The sequence below is a fragment of the Gasterosteus aculeatus genome, chromosome 1, assembly GCF_964276395.1.
Source record: "Gasterosteus aculeatus chromosome 1, fGasAcu3.hap1.1, whole genome shotgun sequence".
Classification (NCBI taxonomy): Eukaryota; Metazoa; Chordata; class Actinopteri; order Perciformes; family Gasterosteidae; genus Gasterosteus; species Gasterosteus aculeatus.
The window spans coordinates 21875276-21896357 of NC_135688.1; the positions used below are offsets into that span (position 1 = coordinate 21875276).

At 39.9% G+C, this 21082-nt stretch overlaps 1 protein-coding gene across 11 annotated transcripts in view; it reads left to right on the top strand.

Annotated features, from left to right (window-relative positions):
• The window catches only part of LOC120829679 (protocadherin Fat 3), a 119645-nt gene that overhangs the window by 43794 nt on the left and 54769 nt on the right, over positions 1 to 21082 (top strand). For all 11 annotated transcript variants that reach the window (XM_040194001.2, XM_040194037.2, XM_040194071.2 and 8 more), the window contains exons 3-5: positions 7596 to 7919; positions 17124 to 17185; positions 20555 to 20869. In XM_040194001.2, the coding sequence (XP_040049935.2) occupies positions 7596 to 7919; positions 17124 to 17185; positions 20555 to 20869 (701 nt within the window). The remainder of the gene's footprint in view (positions 1 to 7595; positions 7920 to 17123; positions 17186 to 20554; positions 20870 to 21082) is intronic.

Genomic DNA, 21082 nt, shown 5'->3' on the forward strand with positions numbered 1-21082 from the left:
TTCTCACTGAAACACCTGCAAAGGCAAACAAGTCTTGGAGGGACGGCAGATTGAAGCCGATCACCCTCTCAGCAAAGCGAATGATACGCTGCAGTATGTCATTGTCCTTGGCAGTGGCTGCTGCAGTACACCATTATTGTCTCCTCTTGTCCTTCTGATTCCTGTTATTCATTTGATGTCCCTTTTCTTCTCGGTTGTCCTCGATTTGGTCTGTGGAGTTGAACAGGCAATACTTAGGGTTATCTAGCAAAGTTCTAATGAGGTAACTTTATTAAGTCATTTTATGTTATATTTTAATATTTAACCACTTTTAACCAGCTTTTTGGTTGTTGGACACAAACACGCTTTAAAAGCAAAAAAAAAAATTTATAAAAAATTATTATATAAAAATTATTATGCAAACAACAATACAAAATCCTTGTTGCAGAGTCGTGTCTTGGGAGCGTAGAGGAAAATATATATATATATAAATAATTATTTTATATTAAATATAGATTTAACAAATACATTATTTGGGTATTTGTGATACCCAGTAATTTATAAAATAAAATTCTGAATTTTTTTTTTTATTTTCCTTCACATCCTCTCCGGCTGTCTGCATGACACCTGGGCTAGGGCCAGGCTCCTAAGAGACATGTCTAAGAAGCAGTTCAGCCAATAACTGATTAAAGATAAATGAGTGACATAATTTAGCCAATCAGCGTCCTAGAATAGATTCAGCCTTAGGCCATCGTAGGAATGGCCCCAGGCTGCGCTTTTGTCAAGGCTAGTCTTGCAAGGTGTCCTTTTAACGACCGGACTATGGAAGCACAAGCTAAATTTGGTAAAATCTCCCCTCCAAAACCCAAGGGAAGAACTTTGGCAGACAAGCTAGATGTAAAACAACAGGTCTCAGATCAACCTGACTTCGCAATCACACAACGAACTAGCGTGAAAGGAAGCCGCACATCCGGAAGGTTTGGCTAGCAGTAGGCAGTCATGCTAATGCCGTATTTTGCTATCGATGACAGAATCCAGCATGGACAGATACAGGAGTAAGGGACATGAAACACTTGTCGGAAAACAATAAGAAAACAGCAAGACACACACACATAACTCCGTCAAGCTAGCCGTATTGTGGCAAGTTAACATCACTACCCAGCATGACGACGGAGTAAGTCATGCTCACTGATTAGGTTCATATATATATATATATATATATAATGTTCTATTAGATTTCATATAAATACATTTATATATGACATTTATTATGATATTCATAATATTTGTATTATTTACAATATGGTTTTTACATCATACTACTAAATTATATGTATATATATATATATACACACATTGTAACAGGGGGGCGGCACGGTGGCGCGGTGATTAGCACTGTTGCCTCACAGCAAGAAGGTCCTGGGTTCGATTCCGCCCAGTGGCCTTTCTCTGTGGAGTCTGCATGTTCTCCCCGTGTCTGCGTGGGTTCTCTCCGGGTTCTCCGGCTTCCTCCCACAGTCCAAAGACGTGCTCTGGGGATTAGGATAATTGGTGACTCTAAATTGCCCGTAGTTGTGTGAATGTGAGTGTGAATGGTTGTGTGTCTCTGTGTTGCCCTGCGATTGGCTGGCGACCAATCCAGGATGTACCCTGTCTATCGCCCGAAGTTGGCTGGGATGGACTCCAGCCCCCCCGCGACCCTGTGTGCAGGATAAGCGGTCTGACAATGGATGGATGGATGGACATTGTAACAGGATGGAACAGAGGATAGTGAATAAATGGCTGCGCAGCAGTCAAGAGGCAGAGGGTGTCTTCGGAGACATTTTAACCAATCCCTCAAAGAAACAAAATAAATCACTCCGGTAATTCCATCAGCCAGCAAAATCTAAACACAACTTAAGCGTCCCGGGCCGCTATCCGGTTTACCAAGGTCCTCTCCCCCAACTGTCTTCTCCTTCACTACTCCTTTCATCTTCCTTATGTAGCCCCGACCACATGAGGTCCAGGTGTGTCTCCTGGCACACCTGATCTTGATGAGTTCAATTTCTGACGCTTGTTTTAGGTGGCCCGCCTATATCCCGCCCGAATATATCTCCCCTCCACCACTCTGCCCCTCAGCTCCTTATATATATATATATATATATATATTTAATATACTAATTGTATAAATAAGATTAGGTCCTTATTAGGTTAAACTGTTGGCAAAGTAGTAATGTGTGTTTGATACATTTTTGCATTGAATCATACTGGGATATTTGCTGAAACTGATTGGCTGGCCCTACCAAAAAGAAATGACACCAGCCGCCACTGGCCTAAAACTTAAATCGCCGCTTCACTTGTTTATACAAGCAATAAACCAAAAGGCACGTGCAAGTTAGTGAGTACTCACAAATTCAAGCAATATTCAGAGGGGAAGATGAGGGGGTAAAGGACAGCAGGCACAACCCGAAAGAAAAAGCTGCCGCACCAGTCTACAGAAGCACCTGCCGACCCAGGAAACCATTCTCTAGCGTGGTCCAAAAGAGCTTCCCAATCCTCTCAGTCAAAATTGCTTCTGCATTTCTCTGATACACTAAACCTGACTGGATACGACTAAGCCCCTCCCTTCCACTTGAGAATGGAGATGGATGGACTGTTGTGTCGGGACAAGCTAATTAAACAAGAACAAAACAAAGATTGACATATTGTACACCTACCAAGTCAGACTGTGAGGTATAAGACACATGCTTAATCTTGTAGAAAGGGGGAGTTGGACGCTACGGTCGACGGGAGGCGGTCGACGGGGGGGGGGGAGTGCGCGGACACTACAGCCAGCTACGCTGAGCAAGCGGCGTAGAGAGTCCCAGTGCGTTTCGCTTAACAAATGGTTCATAAGAGGAAGAAAACCCATTTTACATATTTTCTGCTGTATAATGGGGGGACAGATTGGTATTTTCTCAATATCGGGCGGGACATGACCCCCCAAAGGATGCGTGGTTACGCCCTTGATATCATGCCTTCAGTTACCCAGCATGCCCTTTCCTCTGTCCCTCTGTTGAGTTGAGTTTTATTGTTCTTTTTTCATTTTCGTCAGAGCAAAAAAAGATGATGGTGTGTATTTCATCTCCCAACCTTTAATTTCACTTACCTGCTGCCTTTCTCTCCCTCACTGGTGTACACCGTGTAGTTAAGAGTGTCTAGTGTGTAGTGTAGAGTGGTGTGTAGTCTACAGTAATCAATGTAGAGTGTGCAGTTCTGTGAAATAATTGAATTAGTTGCTCAGCACAAATAAACTATAAATTGTGTTCATATTCATATTGGAGTTATTAATCAAACATCTAATGTAGTTAATATTTATTTATTTATTATTTTCACCGATAGGCGTGCTTTTCTGCTTAAAAATCTACGTGCAGCGTAGAGCTGTGTGCAGTGTGCAGTGTAGAGTGTGTGGCATAACAGGGGTGCCCAACTTTTTTGGGGTCACAGACCAGTTTCATGTTAGACAATTTTTTGCGGGGAGCTCGCGCACTCTCTGTACGCTGGTGGACAGAGACCCCTGGCATTAGGGCTGTCAAAATTGCTCAAAAATGACGTTTGAATATTCTCTTTAAAAACACAATATATTCGAATATCTGGTTGCGCATTAGGCACGTCAATAAAAGGACAAATTAATACAACGAGACAAAACTACTTGTATAGGTAATTTATTTATGTATTCAAGTTTAAACATATTTAACAACATATTACCATCACAAAAAATAAAAGTAAATTAACTAATACCCAAGACCGCAGACCTTGGCCTCTCGCACACACTCTCTCTCTCTCTCCCGCACCGTCGCGCTCTCTGCATAGCGGTTTAAATGAACGACAACAAAAAACAAATGCTGATCAAAAGTTCGCGATTCTTGTCCCAAATATGGCAGGCTTCATTCAGTGATTGAAACAAATATTTTCAACATTAATTAAGTTTTACAGTACTGACATTGAACGCTCCAAGCAAGCTGTGCTGTGGTAAACATGGAACTTTTCCTTGGCATGAAATGGCAAATAATCAAACTGGTGCATGAAGATGTTGTAGCCTATCTAGTCTTGCACTTTTGAGGCCAATTTTTTTTGAACATGTTAAAAAAACTCATTGCGCATTTTGGGGATAAAAAAATGGAAATTTTTGCCAAATTACTCTTGGATATACTCAAAAGTAAATCATGGTATGCAGTAATGGTCCAATGACCAATGACGTTTGTAAGGGGTATGGCCTCAAAAGTAATTGGTCCTTAATTATCCTCACCAAATCTCTAGGATATGTTCACATTGAGTCCTTGAGCATACCCTCATTTTTCCAGAATATTTGAACATTTGGGGGCGCTGCAGTCATTCTCTGAATTTTTTCTTGTTTTTTGCAATTTCCAGCGTATTTTGGATTTAGAAATGAACAAACTCATCCGAGAGTTTAAATCCGATCTATTTCAAATTAAAATTGATACTAACACCTGTGTGGGCAAAAGTTATGAAAATCAAAAGTTAGGTATCAAATGTTTTCGTGCAACTAGCCTTAGTATTCCTATGCAGTGATTTTCAAAAAACTATAGCGCCACCTATTGATATAGGGAAATGCAATTCCTGGCCATTTAATCTAATTGACCTCAAATTTGTGCAGATACGCCATAAGTCTGAAAATAGCTCCCAGTGAAAAACCTTGTTGCCGTGACAACACTAGCTTCGCATGAAAGTTCAAGCAGATATTTCGGTGCCTTGGCAAACTCCAAAAGTCTTGAAAAACTCTGTCATTTTCCTAGGTGATGACATTAAAGAGCTGCTGTGGAGTTTTGGCTCAAAAACAATAAATTGCCTCCATAGGGCCCCATAGGGTTTTCAATGAAACAGCCCAAGCGCTCTGTTTGACATGTATGACAATTTCTGGACATATGTACAACAGGGATACTTAAAAAAAGAATCCTGGGACAACGCTCCCAGTCAAGTCAGTTTTTTGATATTTATATATTTTTGTGAATATTTCATCTATTTTTCGCACTTTCTAGACGCTGCCGAACTCCTCCCTAGGATTTTGTCATAGCCACTTCAAATGTTGGTGGAGCAAACCCACCAGCAGTCACAGACCAAACGGAGGGGCTTTTTAGGGACAAAATATGCTCCGATCATTACTAAACTTACTAAAGTTACTTCATATGATCTCGATGCTTCCAATTAGCTTTTTGGCTCCATAGCACCCCCTACACATATTCATAAAGCAGTGTCAGAGGTGCGGGGAGGCAGGACTCGAACACAGATTGAGAAAACAAAAAGACTTTAATAGTCAAAAAGCAAAAGGCCAACGGGAAAAACACACACAGGAACCAAGGGGAAAAAAGGCAGGCAGAAACAAGGTACATCCAGGACCATAGACAATGACGTGACAAGAGACACACACAGCTTAAATACACTAGGGAGGTGCAGGTGATTGGACACAGGTGGAAACAATCAGACAATCACAGGGGGATGACAGGACAAGGCAGGAAGTGAAGTTACCCAGGGAGAGAAGCAGAAACTACAAAATAAGACAGGAAATAACTACACCGTGAGAAGCAGAACCAGCAACTGCTTTGATTGAATTGTATGATATATCGATACAATAGCGTTACGCGGGACACTATAACATAATAGTTTTCACTGGCATTAACTGATTATAAACAACAACATTCTATAATTACATTATTGTTTAAGTAAGCTATCAATGCAAAAGATAGAGAGATGTCAATAGTTATTTCTTGTATCTCAAATTCGCTCGTTCACTGGAGACTGTTTTTAACAACAAGCTAGCTTAGTGTTAACATAGCCCACTACAATATTCCCTTTCATATCCTCAAGTAAACCTACAGTGAGGAAAACAAGTATTTGATACACTGCAGATTTTGCAGGTTTTTCAACTTACAAAGCATGTAAGAGTCTGTAATTTCTATCATAGTTACTCTTCAACTGTGAGTGACGGAATCTAAAACAAAAATCCACAAAATCACATTGTATGATTTTTTTAAAACTATTTCTCTCCACTATAAATGTAAGCAGGTAACCGTCATTAACAATTACAGATGGCCACATTCTGTAAATATCTTTAATTACAATTTGACTCTGTGCATCATTTACTTTGAGCTAAACACCTTGTTAGCTGTAGGAATCCTGGCTGTGGTGGATGACAGAAACGTTATTTGGCAGAATAAGAAAACCAATACAGCAGCCTCCCCATGGTCCCCTGCCCGGGCTTTATATAGTAGTATAAAGTAAGTATGATGATAGGCTTTCGAATTGCAATTTGAAGGGAGAGGACATATACAGTTATATAAAGAGTTATAAATAAGTTGTCCATGTGAGAAACGTAAATTATTAGCCAATAAATTAAAGCCAATAATGACAAATTATTTGGGACATTTTAGGGAGCCTCCGCCCTAAAATGGTGGCTTAACAACACCCCTGGTTTCTGCTATCCAAAATCCTTCAATTGGCATGTGGAAAATACCGCTTTCATAGTAAATAGAGTAGACCGCAGAATCAATCAAAGATGAAATGAAATTACTTTGCAAGTAATTTGTCACGGTAACTCAAAAACATGGATTTGGAGATAAGCTACTCTTAAAATGATTTGCCCTTGAAGCACTTGACTTTCTCCCCATCGCTGTCAAACATTTATCTCCACTCTGGAAAAATAAATCACCACACACAAAAGCACACACAAGCGTGTTTATACCAGGCAGAACATGGTAATAAGGGCAGTGCTGCTTGGGTTTATTTTAATTTCTCCAGGTTCATCCTGGAAGTGGCAGCAGCAACACTACATTTCCTACGAGTTTCTCTATTAAAATACTGAGGCAAATGGAATGGCTAAATGCTACAAATATACATTTGTGAGTGCATGTATGAGTTTGTTTTCCAATCAAAAGATCAGTCGTTTGATCCCACATAAAATAAAGGATACAGAAATGAAATCTGGAAAGCTAGGAGAAAGTGAATCTGCCATGAAACAAGTAAAAAAACAAACCTTTTTCTGTCTGAAATGTATACATTTCATTCAGACATGTATAATTAAATGAGGGATTCTGGCCGGTCTGAAAGCCAAACTATATCAAAAGAAGGGCTGGCAGCAGCTGCACGGTTATCTTTATGGACACTACTGCAAACACACACAGCTATTCTGCAAGGAAGTTTCATCCACAACGAACGCAGGCAGTGACCATGCAAAGCAGAAATTAATATTTTATAGTGCTTATGTTTCGTTTGCAGGGTTTTGTTTAAAAAATGACAATGCCAGTACTAATGCCAGTTCCCTTTAATACCAATACCAGTGCTTCATTAGATCAATAATCACTGCGGTTATGCACAATGCTCACAGAGCAATTACAGCTGATCCCCCTGATCCCCCCTGAACGCCGTCCCCTGACACTGTCCGACTGAGTTACATTGTGTTTGGAGCTGGCTGTACGGATTGAAGCTGCCTGCAGTGATTGGCTCTGAGCAAAACTATAGAAACAAGAGTGCATACTCCTCAGCCAGTTCCTTACTCCCTCCAAGCAGTGGGTGGGTAATGACTAAATAAACTGAGTTAAATAACCTGAACAAATTGCTCTTTTTGTCTCTTCCTCCACCAGGGGTTATCTACACTACAGATATGTTGGACCGGGAGACCAAGGACTCTTATTGGTTAACAGTGTATGCCAGTGACCACGGCGTGGTTCCCCAGTTTGCTACTATTGAGGTGTTCATCCAGGTGGAGGATGTTAATGATAATGCCCCACTGACCTCAGAGCCACTCTATCGGCCTTCAGTGCCCGAGAACTCTCCCCGGGATCTTTCTGTGATCCAGATCGAGGCGCAGGACCCTGATGCAGTGCCCCCATCTGCCTCTGACAGGCTCAACTACCGTATCACAAGCGGAAATCCACAGAACTTCTTTACCATCAACACCCGCTCTGGTAAGTAATGGTGTTTGACTGTGTGGGTATTAGCATTCTACTCAATCTCGACATTGCCTGACTGCTGAAAATGATGAATTGCTCTTCTTTTAGATTCAGTAATGATTCAAGGTAGCCAACATAGAAGATGGTAGTTTCAGCCTAACTACCAGTTAGTAAAAAACATTACTTCAGGTTCAATTCTCTGGCCAGTTAAGAGTTTATAAATTGCAAATTAGGGAAGCTGTTGTCACAGCGGCCTGGGTAGCGTGGCCGGAAGCGGGACTCAGACACTGAGTTCTAACAACAAAAAAACAATACTTTTAACTAGAAACCCCCCCCCCCCCGAAATTTTAAGAGTGTGGCCTAGCCTGCCCGCAGGTGCCTGTGCATAAGTTGGCCAAGCAGGCAAGTGAAGACTAGCCACAAAGGCTATCTATCTGAATCGTCAAGTTGAACGTTTAGAGTATCCAATCAAAGTTTACCTTTTATTCCCAGTTGTCATTGCATTCCCGAGAGAATAGACGTTCTGCAATTGGAACAGCAGCTGACTTGATGACTTGGTCTTGTTAATGCATTTTAATAGTTTTGTTTCGTTTTCATTTAAACTCAAGAATTATATATATATATATTATACATATATATATAATAAAGCACCAGAGTAAATATATTATATACAAGACATAAACTACGAAAAATATCTCAATCAGTTCAGATCAAAATTATTATACAGTCAAACATCTTTCTAAAGCAGATGAAGAGGAGCTGTAGTTTGCTGTGCTGCTGAACTACTGGATTACACTAACAGGTGTATATCTAATTAGTATTCATATTGGATGGAAGAAACACATAAAACGTTGCTGAGGTGAACATTTAATTCAGGTTGTTGCTGTTGTTACATCACACTGCATTAGCTTTATAATGGTTTCCTCTTCATAAGAGAGGTTGGATACAGTAACAATTAAACAGTTAATATTTTATTGGATAGGACTACATTCCAAATACACACAAACTGTTTGTCTTCCTGTTACTCATACATTAAGAGGCTCATAATCAGTGTGGTGGTCCTCATCCAAGTTAAATGCACAAACATTACTATGAATTAAATTGAAGATGTACCTGAACCTCTTCTGTGTCTCTCCATTAATAGTGATTAACCTCAGCCACTTGTCAGCAGTTGTGTCCTGTTATTACTAGTGCAATGCTAGCTAGCACCATGTTAGCGTCATGCTAGGGTTAGTGTTTTTTTCTACTTTTTTCTTAAAACTCCATTGGAGTTTGGAGCTCGACATGTGCTTAACTACTCAACTCAACTACTGCAAAAACCACAGGCAGACAGGACAATCCATTACATAGGGCCGGGCTTCCCAACTGGCAATTGTGGTGGGCCGACAGGGGGGGTCGCGTTACCATCCTGACACACAGCCATGGTAAAAAAAAAGTGAAAATGACATGAGACTTAATATGTGTTGTGTTAGAATCACGCCCCCTTAGAGGGTCAGGTTACAAGCGGACGAGCACAGCAGGCAGACAGAGAGAGAGAGAACAAGATAGAGGGAGGGAGAGAGATAGAGGGAAGGTGAAGGAAGGATAGCGGGACAGCGAAAGAGACATGGTATTCATGGTATCCATCCATAAGAAAATGGTTTGGTACTTACAGTAACTTTTGTTTTCTAAGCATATGAGACATACTTGTTTAATGCTCCAGTGGGAAGTATGAAACCACTAGTCCATCCATTCTGGATTACATGCTCCACTTTCCTTTTGGAGAGCGCGATTTATTCCTTATGTTTCTCACTGTCCCTCTCTTTCGCTTTCTCCGTCTCACTTGTCATTTTCTTCGTATTGTCTTTTTATTTGTGATTTGCTGTCTGTCATCCTATCATCCTGCCTGGAATGCAAAGACTCGATTGGTTGAGTGGTATCATGTGGGATGTCTTACCTCAAATGCTATTGGTTTGTGCTCTAAACCACTTATTTAGAGACAACCAAAGCTGCGTCAGTCAAAAAGTCCCCCGTCAGGTTTTAATCCACAACCGTCTGTTTTAGCTTTAGGTCCGTGTCTGGATGGGACGGTTTCTGGGTCCGGACCCGGACCATGGTCCGCCAGTTCCACGGTCCTCTGCACTAGACTTACCAGTAATGGGAAAAATCAGAACAACCTTTTGCCAATAAGTGCATTCAAACTTAGAAGAACAAGAAACAAGAAAGTGCAATTTCCTCAAATAAGCCAATTTACAATTTGCTATAGATGAGAGGCGTTATAAGTACAATTTAAGTGTTACAATTTGTTAGTCTTTTACTCGAGGTAGAGTCTGAAGAGGTGTGTCTTTAGTTGGCGGCGGAAGATGTCTTTAGTTTGCTGATGTTGTAGAGCGTGTATCTACAGGATCGTGTTGTCACAGTAATGTTGGGAGTCAGGGAGAGTTGGCTGTTGACGCCGAGGTTCCTAGCGGTTAAAGTGGCCATTAGCACGGAGTTGCCAAAGTTGATCGTCAGGTCCTGGGTCGGAGAGTCTTTTCCCGGAAAGAGAAGTAGTTCAGTCTTGTCGGGTTGATTTTCAGATGGTGGGCGGACATCCACTGAGAGAGGTCAGTCAGACAGGCGTCGTCTAACTAAATGCATGCTAACAGGGAACTCGGGAAGGAAGCTGTAATCACAGTTACAGTCCTATATGCCCCTTTATTCTCCTCATTGAAGGATTTGTCATTTTTTCCTGTGCCGATGTGAGGGTTTCTGGACAGAAGATGTCACATGTGTACAGACTGTAAAAACATAATCATGGCAAAAACGGACACCTCCCGACACAGAATTGCACAAACGTTAACGTTGAATGCCTAGTTATTGGGAAAATGTATAGGTTCATTTGAAGTGCCTCATCACTCTAATCAAGAAGATTATACTTATGTGCCTGCTGGCAGCAGGCTTCATGGAATGCATCATCATCTAATGAGAATAATGATCTCCACTCTTTTAGAATAAGTAGTTAAGAACAAGCCCAAAGAGTCCAATTAATTCGAATGAAGTTATGAGGACATATGTACTGTATCAGCTTATATATCATATGTATGTGTGTAGATGACCATATAGAACTGTGAATCTGTGTATGGGCAAATCAGTATATATATATATTGGTCATAGTCAGACATCAATTCAGAGCACGACATGCAGCAGCTTTCCAGATGTTCTCTCCATCGCTACGCTGTACAAACATCTACAGTATGAGAGAGTGTGTGAGACATGAGAGGGTGTGTGAGACAGTGGACGTAACGTTCAGCCTCCAGAAGGTTTTCTTGTAAATAAATGATTTCTTGTCTTCAGCATCAATGGCGCTCGTACAGGAAGTCATTGTGATCATGGTCATAACGGATCTTTGTGATCTCGGAGAACTCTCTCTCTTCTCATATGTAGTTGTATATGACACAGCAGTATATATATATATGCGCGTCTAAAAACGTTTTAACGTTAAAAACAGAGCTCTTAACTTTTCCAAAAACCTTTGAGTGAGATTTTGTCGGGGGTGACCGACAAAATCAAAGACCAAAATTACATTGCATATCATTTAGCTGACGCTTTTATCCAAAGCGACTTACAATAAGTGCATTTAATCTTAGGGATGCAAACTCAGAAGAGCAAGAAACCAGAAAGCCACATATGTGGATGGGGCCCTGGTCAAATTGACAGTCCTTCCACAGGTCCGCCCCCAAAGACCTTCCAACCATCTGCTAATTTTGAACAAACTCCTGTCTCCAAACACACCAAACACCAGTCTCATTAAAAGTTATAGTATAGTGTCTTATGTTTAACCACTACGGAAAAGTGGATACAAGCGGAGCATTTCCCAGAAGTCTGGCCGAGAACAGGATGCTATCTGTGGGCTGATCACCTGATGCTGGAGGAGTAAGACGGTCCCATTAACTACACTTCCCTTCTCCGACATCCTCGGAGCAAATTGTTACGAAGACCTAATGTTGACAAACCGCCCGCTGAAATGTTGCTTGAACAACTAACTTGAAAAAGTCCTAAAATGACATTCCATGACTGGTAGTATTTATAAACTTGGACCTACACAAGGACGGACAAGTCTGGACTTAAAAGCATATTAAGGATGGGCGTTCCAATGTTCAAAACCTACCCTCTTTGCAACCACCTTCGGATTTAAGTGAGATGCCTTCCGTATGCCAGTGAGATTTCATGTATACTCACCAGTGAGATGCTCTTACATTCACTAGTGAGATTACTCGTATGAATACATGTGAAACATGTGCAAGAGATTCCTTTATGAATATGTGAGTGTTCAACAATTCTACAATTTTTTCATTTGTGCATGCATGAGTGTTTCAGATAGATACATATACATTTTTCACTTTCACAGATGCATGTAAGCATTTCATATGTATGTGTATATGTATGCGCGTGTGTTTCTCATATGTACGTGTAAGTGTTTCAGATGAGTATGTATAATGTTTTATATATGCACGCAGTTCTGTGCAGTGTCCATGCTCCATAGCTCTGCTCTCTTTAGGAAGCCACTTACGTTGTCATACAGGTTTAAATGCTGGTATCCTTGCCATGCAGAGACATATTTAGTTTGTTCAGTTTGCAGAATATGCCAGACCTCTATACAATCAGAAAGGTGTATACTTCACATCTTTGTACTTCTCTGTGCAGCAAATGTTGTGTAATCGGCACTAGTACAAGTGCCTTGAATGAGGTGATCCTAAATAATTTTGAATGTGTTTGTACAGCAAAGCCAGTAGCCTAGTGCTAAGTGATATGGTCTACTAAGCCACTGACTAGGGTTCTGATCCTCTGCTGTTAAATCACCCCGTCATTCTATTTATGTTTGCTATGCAAGTAAATTGTCAGTACGGGGGAAGCAATATGCCCTTAATTCACCACAAACGCGTCTATTTGGTATTTAACGACACAGACACACATACACATATACACACAAACAACACTGTTTTAATGTCAATGCATGTCATGAGGAATTTGGGGATAATTGTTAACTGTAAACCAGTGCGCTGTTAGTCATGAGGCAATTTGAGAGCATGCAAAAACATGCTTTGTGACGTGAACATCTTCCAAAGCTGAAGGTTGCCTAAACCGAAACCACTAAAAATATTTTTTAGAGAAAAATGGGATCTTCTGCAATTTAGATAATGAGGTTTTCAGAGGGTCCTGAGGCTACATCCACTCTACTCTATTTTTGTTTTAAAATCAATAGCTTAAAACAATTTTGGCTATTTAGACAAGCCAAGTCATTTGAAAATGCTTAATGCGGTTTTAGTTTGAAAACTCACGACTTTTGTTTAAGTTTAAGTTTGGACTGGCAGAAACAGGGACCTTTATAAATGATGATGCAAAAAAAAAACATCACCCTGGCTGAATGGTACATTCAACAAACATAATTTCATATATTAAAACTGTACAATATCATAGAGAACATGAAATGAATATGCATAAAATAGGATTACCTAACTTCAGGGTATAAAATATTCTGCTTCAATCAATATTTGTTTGCATTAAACCCTTTCAAGTATTTCAACATTGTCAAATAAGTTGTTTGCCTTCCCTCATTGCATAACAAATGTATTATTGTAATTCATCAATTTATTATTCATGATATTGATTGATAAGAAAATGCTTTTTTTAACAAAATAAAACAAAGCTTTGGGTCATTCAGGTTAAAAGTTCAACACAAGTACTGCTGCAACAATTTAACATGACGTTGCCAAAAATGTTATTGATTTTTGTTACATAGGTTTCTGTCACGAGCTTGGGAGTAATATCACAACAGATGGTGTGAGTGCCAGTGTGTGGTAAGAGAAGATGAATTGTGAATAGGTTTAATATCATTTTGCAATATTATCTTCACGCTTTTCAACATTGCGTGGAAATCTGGGACAGTGCCAAAAGAGTGGCAGACCGGGGTGGTGGTACCCCTCTTCAAAAAGGGGGACCAGAGAGTGTGTGCCAATTACAGGGGTATCACACTACTCAGCCTCCCGGGTAAAGTCTACTCTTAAGGTGCTGGAAAGGAGGGTTCGGCCGATAGTCAAACCAAGGATTGAAGAGGAACAATGCGGTTTTCGTCCTGGTCGTGGAACAACGGACCAGCTCTTCACTCTTTCCAGGATCATAGAGGGGGCTTGGGATACTTGGATAAGCATACTTGGGAGTATGCTTATCCAGTCTACATGTGTTTTGTGGACTTTGAGAAGGCGTATGACCGGGTCCCCCGAGAGATACTGTGGGAGGTGCTGCGGGAGTACGGGGTGAGGGGGTCCTTGCTTGGGGTCATCCAATCCTTGTACGCCCAAAGCGAGAGCTGTGTTCGGGTGCTCGGCAGTAAGTCGAAGGCGTTTCCGGTGGGGGTTGGCCTTCGCCAGGGCTGCACCTTGTCACCAATCTTGTTTGTGGTTTTCATGGACAGGATATCGAGGCGTAGTCGGGGGGAGGAGGGTCTACAGTTCGGGGGGCTGCGGATCTCATCGCTGCTTTTTGCAGATGATGTGGTCCTGATGGCATCTTCCGTCTGTGACTCTCACTGGAGCGTTTCGCAGTAGAGTGTGAAGCGGTCGGGATGAGGATTAGCACCTCTAAATGTGAGGCCATGGTTCTCAGCAGGAAACCGATGGATTGCCTACTCCAGGTAGGGAATGTGTCCTTAGCCCAAGTGAAGGAGTTCAAGTACCTCGGGGTCTTGTTCACGAGTGAGGGGAAGATGGAGTGTGAGTTTGGCCGGAGAATCGGAGCAGCGGGAGCGGTATTGCACTCGCTTTACCGCACCGTTGTGACGAAAAGAGAGCTGAGCCGGAAAGCTCCCCTGCTGGAGCTGTTGCCCCCGCGACCCGACCCCGGATAAGCCGTTGAAAATGGATGGATGGATGGAATATTATCTTCAGCATCTAATTATATGTGTAAGCATGTCTGGGTCTTAATATATGGGTGTTTTTTATAATAATCACTAATATCTTCAGGTCAGAATTGGTTTATTAGTGTGTTTGTGTTGTCATCCGTGACACCAGGATGGACACAGAGATACAGTTATCAACAGATCCTCTGTGTGTGTGAGTGAGTGTGTTGTGTAGTTGTTGTAGTTGTCACCTCCTCTTCCTTCTTTAATCAAATAAATTTGCTCTAACAGATGCAAAAACTGCAGTTAGATGTTCTACGATCGTTAACAAGTCAGTCTAATGTCTGATGTAGCAATTCAAGTTATGTTATCATTGAATAGGTTTCTCTCTGATTGTATCATTGACTGACAGTCTGGACTCGGGGCATCATACCTACAAAGAGTAACATTTGTTGTATTCAGAAACATTTACAGATGTTTGATCACAGATCAATTTAACTGATGCATTTGTATTGACTCTTTTTTATTAACCATCAGGTTTATTTAAATATCATGTATTTAGGAATATGAATAGTATTATGTCATTGACGGATGGTTTAGAGATTCCAGTTGCCTGATAACGTTATAGTTTAAATTATCATACCATTTCCTCTTTTTATAACCCAAGGTTATCCAATTAAAATTCCGCGAGGTCCTGTTATAGAGAAGCGTATGGAGCATGACAATAATTTTCTCACTCGTTCTATAATTTACTCTATATTGAAAAAAAAGTAGTTGTATTAATCTCTGCATGTCAGATCAAATATAGAAAGTTCAATTGGAAAATATTTCAACAATATTTATCGCCAGGTTTAAAATTAAACTAGATGAATTATGAATAATGGATACTCTAATAATAAATAAGTATCTTCTCATGTCAAAAGTATTAATGGAATGTAAAAATGAAATACTAAAAAAGTACTGTTTAAATCAAGTTCTTTGGAGGGTACCAAGAATTTCTGATTGTGTTACATGTGGTGGATTAATCAAGCCAGTATATCATCTCTATTGGTCATATCTAGTCCGGCAGCCATCTTGCACTCCCTCCATTCTTCTCCTCCACAAATTTCATGCTCTTCATTCTTTTGTATTTCTTCTCCAAAATGCCTGTCACAGACTTTAAAAAGTTCCGTTTTTATTTTTTTGAATGTTCTTACAGCTGCGGGAGAGACTATTTGCTTTTTTAAATGTAAAATGCCAATTCTAAATTATTTTTCCTGGATAAAGCAAAACTAACCGCACAGCTACAGTATGATGACCAGAAGTGAGGACTACGTGGGAATATTTTTGTTATCAAAGTTAGCAGCTGTCAATAATTAATCATATTAAATATTTATAATATCTAACAAAATACACCAGCCTTTTTCATTTGTAGAATTACTAGATTGAATTCAATTCAATCTTACAAGTGTATTTATTTATCTCCAAAGCATCAATACATATAACTTTGGGTCTGAATGATAATGATTGAACTCTCATCCCTTATAAGCACATGGCCTGCAGCTGAATGTGGTTATCCCCGGAGGGCTGATTGGCTAAAGATTGTGTTCTGTCATAGCATGGGTTACCTTACGGGTCTGGTTATACTTGATGAGAACCTATCCAACCTGGTTAAAAAAATAATAATGCTCATTTAAAACGGCCAAACTCAAATTCCATAATGAAATGCTATCAATCCTCATGAATGCAGATTTAGTCATTTAACTCATCTGATCAATAACGATCTTTTATTTATTTTAGACCTATTAGCATCCTCCTTGAAGCTTCTAACATTTCAGAAAAGGTAGTTAGTGATCAGTTAGACTGTTGTTTAACAGTTGAGTTTTCTTCACACCAAATAAATAAAAGAAAAATGATCTTAGTTACAAATTTCTGTTGTTGGAGGAATAATTTTATTCATTTTAAGACATTATTTGACCCAATCAATCGATGTCATGACCTGGATGGAATCCTACAGAATAAGAGATAACAATATACTAGAGTTGGTGGGTCGTGTTCGTCAATAGCTAGTTGTATAGTAGAGTTCCGAAAAGAGTCTAGTATAGGGGCCACTCTTATTTTCAATGTATATTAATGATTATCCTAAAATATGTCAAGATTCTAGCATCCAAGTGCATGATGGTATGATGTTAATTGAACCCATGCAGGATCTTTAGAACATCTCCATCTTTCCTCTTTACTACTCAAGCAGCAAGCTAACACAATACATCACCAATAACCACATTTGGGATTTCTGTCATTCAACGTTAGTAGAAAAAGCTACAGTGTCTAACAACTAGAACCAACTACGATATCATTGTTTTTTCTGCTCTTTTCTGACTCAGGTTTGATCACTACAACCTCAAGGAAACTTGACCGTGAGCAACAAACCGAACACGTTTTAGAGGTGAGAATATAGTGTGTGTGTGTGTGTGTGTGTGTGTGTGTGTGTGTGTGTGTGTGTGTATGTCTGTGTAGTAATTGAAACAGGACAAAGAAGGAAAACAGGAAGGACAACTCTACTTATTATTAAACATAAACACTATGTGTATGTGGTTATGGGTTGTTGGTTAACAACACAATATGGCTAAACATAAGAAAGAAAAAAACAAGGCAGATCTCACAGAGAGGTCCAGGAGATTGTCAGTCTCTCACCCGACTGTCGGCGTACAGCCCAGAGTGTGGCTCCAGCCTTTTAACTGATCCAATTCCAACTTTTTGTTCACTGAATGAATGGTGAATAATCTAAAACTATTCTGTTGGTAACATTCAGTGACCTCAAATCTCCAGTAGGAGAATTTAAACATAGCCTATAAATTGTTATAAACATGCTTACGTTAATCGTCCCAGAAAACCAGCCTCTTACTTTTTGGTGGCCACAGTCAGTGTTTCAAACAGATCTTCAGATCAGTTGTTTTAAGCTGCAGGATGATAAGTGAGTTCCTTAGCGGAAAAACAGACAAAGTAAATGTGTTCGTCCTTATGTCCTCGAAAATAAACAAAATCATCAATTTTTTGAGCCAATCAAAAATCTTGCGCGTCATGTGATGGTCTACCCGTTTTTCCGTGTTAATGCCTGGGAAAGTTGTTGATCATTTGCGCAGGACTTTCATCATATTCAGGCTAATTAAATACATCGATATGTATGGAGTGTTGGAGTGACGCGAATTGGCCAATGTGAAGTCAATTTATAAAGAAATGAATGATCTTAAGCCAGCCAACTTTTTATAATGGGTGTGCTATTTTCGAAGCTGAGGCCAAAACCAGCCTACGGCGTCAAAAAGGTTAATATCGAATCTGCAATCCCTCACTGACCTAAATAATCCTCAACTCCATCAATAACACAACACATTCAATGATTATACCTTTGCCTAAAGCTTCTTTGAGTAAACACAATATGTGATGTTGTATAACAAATCACATTAATCATTCAATACCTAGCACATAACATGTTATAACACATCATATTACTAATAATTACTAATACTACCAACATGACATCATTCTTCATATTTCTAATATCCTAATTATAACATCATAAACATAATATTCAACTAATTTTATATGGCAGCACAGAGCCCTTCAAACTGTAAACATGCAACATTCTCTGGCATGAAACCTTCGACACAGGAAAACCTCCCAAAACAAACGCCTCTCTATTCTGTCTCTGGGTAGACGGAATAGAATGGATGTCTTGTGTACAGAATTGGATGATGTACAAGATATAAAATGTATATATACACACACGTCTATTATAAGTCTAATTTATATCACAAAAAACAATCAAAATGTGTAATATCACACACACTATAATTTCTAACACTAGGCATGCTTTTCTGCTTCCAACCCCAACATGCACAAGTCAAATGTTTGGACAACCAATTCTTACATTATCTTATCTGACATGTATACTACTTTCTCTCTACACCCCGTTCCTGACCTGTGTATTACGTAAGAGTATTCCCTCCGAGGGTGAGCTCATGCGATTGCTTGGAAACAAAGATATCTGATTCGCTCAAAGAACTTACATGCAAATGCAGTGAAGTTCAAACATAACAGCCAGTTTGTGAATGCAAATTCAACAATTTTTATATGAATGTAATAATATCTCCCTATTAGATGAGTCTCTTGCGACTGGGTCTTTCATAGTAATTACTGGTAGCCATGCAGTCTGTATCAACCTGCTGTCAGAGTCCAATTGCTGCTGATTGGAGGTGTCAAGGGGGTTGCATCTGGTGCATGCTGAAATGACAACTAACAGCAGCAGCGAGATGAACGGGTTTAAAGATTTGACAGCACCAATGCAATTGGTTTACGTTAATGGTGCCTGCGTTTGGTTGGCTATTACTAAACGAGCCCACCCTCAATCAGCTAACCGCATCACCACAGGAAGAGAGGAGGCAACCCGCAAACGCACAAACTTGTTCAGCTTGTCTTCCTGACGGAATTTACGCCCATGCATCATATGGCTTTTCTACCATAGCTGATGTTTTTCTTTACTTGATGTAAAATGGTTGAATCAAAGTAGTATTTAAATATTTGTGTCTTAATCAAAAAAATAATTTGTCTTAAACAAATCAATTTCAGTTCTCAAGGACAGACGTGGGCGTGTTCTCTCCAGCCCTTTTGTCTGATCTAGTCAGCAACCAACAAGCCATTTTAGGGATAACTCTTTCTTCACAATCACTGAAGTTTCTCATATCTGGCATTGTGTAAAATGACAAATGGCATGCTTAAATGAAGCCAGCCATGAGCCCAGGGAAAATGAACTGATGCTGTGTTGTGAATATGATGCATAATGAAGGACTGCATGACGATTGCACTTTTGACAGAATTGTTATAAATTTAGGATAAAGGGGGAAAAGTCTGTATTGGCTAGTTCCACCTCGCAGTGATCCCCTTTTTAAAATACCTTTTAGCAGCCTCAGAAGTAATTATCGAAGCAAACAAAATATCCTTTTTCATAGTATTAGTCAAAGACTGACAGAGGAGAGCAACAAATAGGATTCATACACTGGTGCTGAGGTGTCACGGTGTGGTTTCACTTCCTGTTGTATTTTGTAGTTTTCTGCCACTCGTGTCCCCGGGTAACTTCACTTCCTGCCTTGTCCCGTCATCCCCTGACATGAGGTTACTGTGCAATTAAGTCATTACATTATATTTCTTCTTTTTCCTTCACACCACCAATGCTAGTAATCTCTGAGTGACACAATTCTTTGTGGGGCTGCAAAACATTTAGAGTATAATCTGCTCAGAATGTTCTTTGTTCTTTAGATTGTCTGACAAAACTATCATGGTTTTCCCATACTCCCCATACATTGGATGACATCCACTTAAAGATTTTTAGTTTAACATTGTATAAACCAGAAGAAAGCAGTGTTGACTCTATGCTTGAGGAAGGAGACTGTCACCTTGTTAGGGTTAACCCTAACCCTAACACAGAGTTTATTAAAATTAATTAATTATTTCTGACTGACCAATGCATCCACTCCTTAAAATGGTTTCAGTTTATTTGGTCAATTTACTTTCAAATGATTGACGTTGACTGGCATTTTAGGCAAATGTCATGATTTACCTTTTTTTAACCTTTGGATGGTTAAAAAGCAAAAAAGATTAACTATGTTTACTTCCAGAAGCACCATTATTTAAACCTCTTAGACATCAAACTGCTTGATTTGTGGTTAAACCTGGCCTTTCGGCTCTTGATCTAAGATTATGTTGCTGAATTGGAATACATTTGTATATGTTTAAAATGAGCCCGTCAATGCCTCTTCAGGTACTGGTGTTGGATGGTGGTCCTACTCCAAGGCAGAGTACAGTGTGGGTGATGGTTCAAATCCTGGATGAAAACGACAACAAGCCCACATTTCCTGAGAAAGTCTACCAGGTCAAACTTCCAGAGAGAGAGCGGAGAAAGAAGGGGGAGCCCATCTATCGGGTGTTCGCCTACGACCGTGACGAAGGGCCCAACAGCGACCTTTCCTATAGCATCGTGGACGGAAACGAGGAGGGGAAGTTCTTCATCGACCCCAAGACGGCAGTTGTATCTTCACGCAAGGCCTTCACTGCAGGGAGCTACGACATTCTGACTGTATGCATACCATTATTAATTATTAGGCATGCTTTCCAACATTTGTAAGGACATCTAGAATATCTATTAAATTATCATGCCTCCTCATTTAAGGACTTTATGGATTTTCTCCTTATATTTGGCATTAGTTCAGTTCAAGAAACACAATCTGTACTTCAATAGTGAATCTACATCAATTACAAAACTATCATGTGGATCAAGTCTCCACACTAA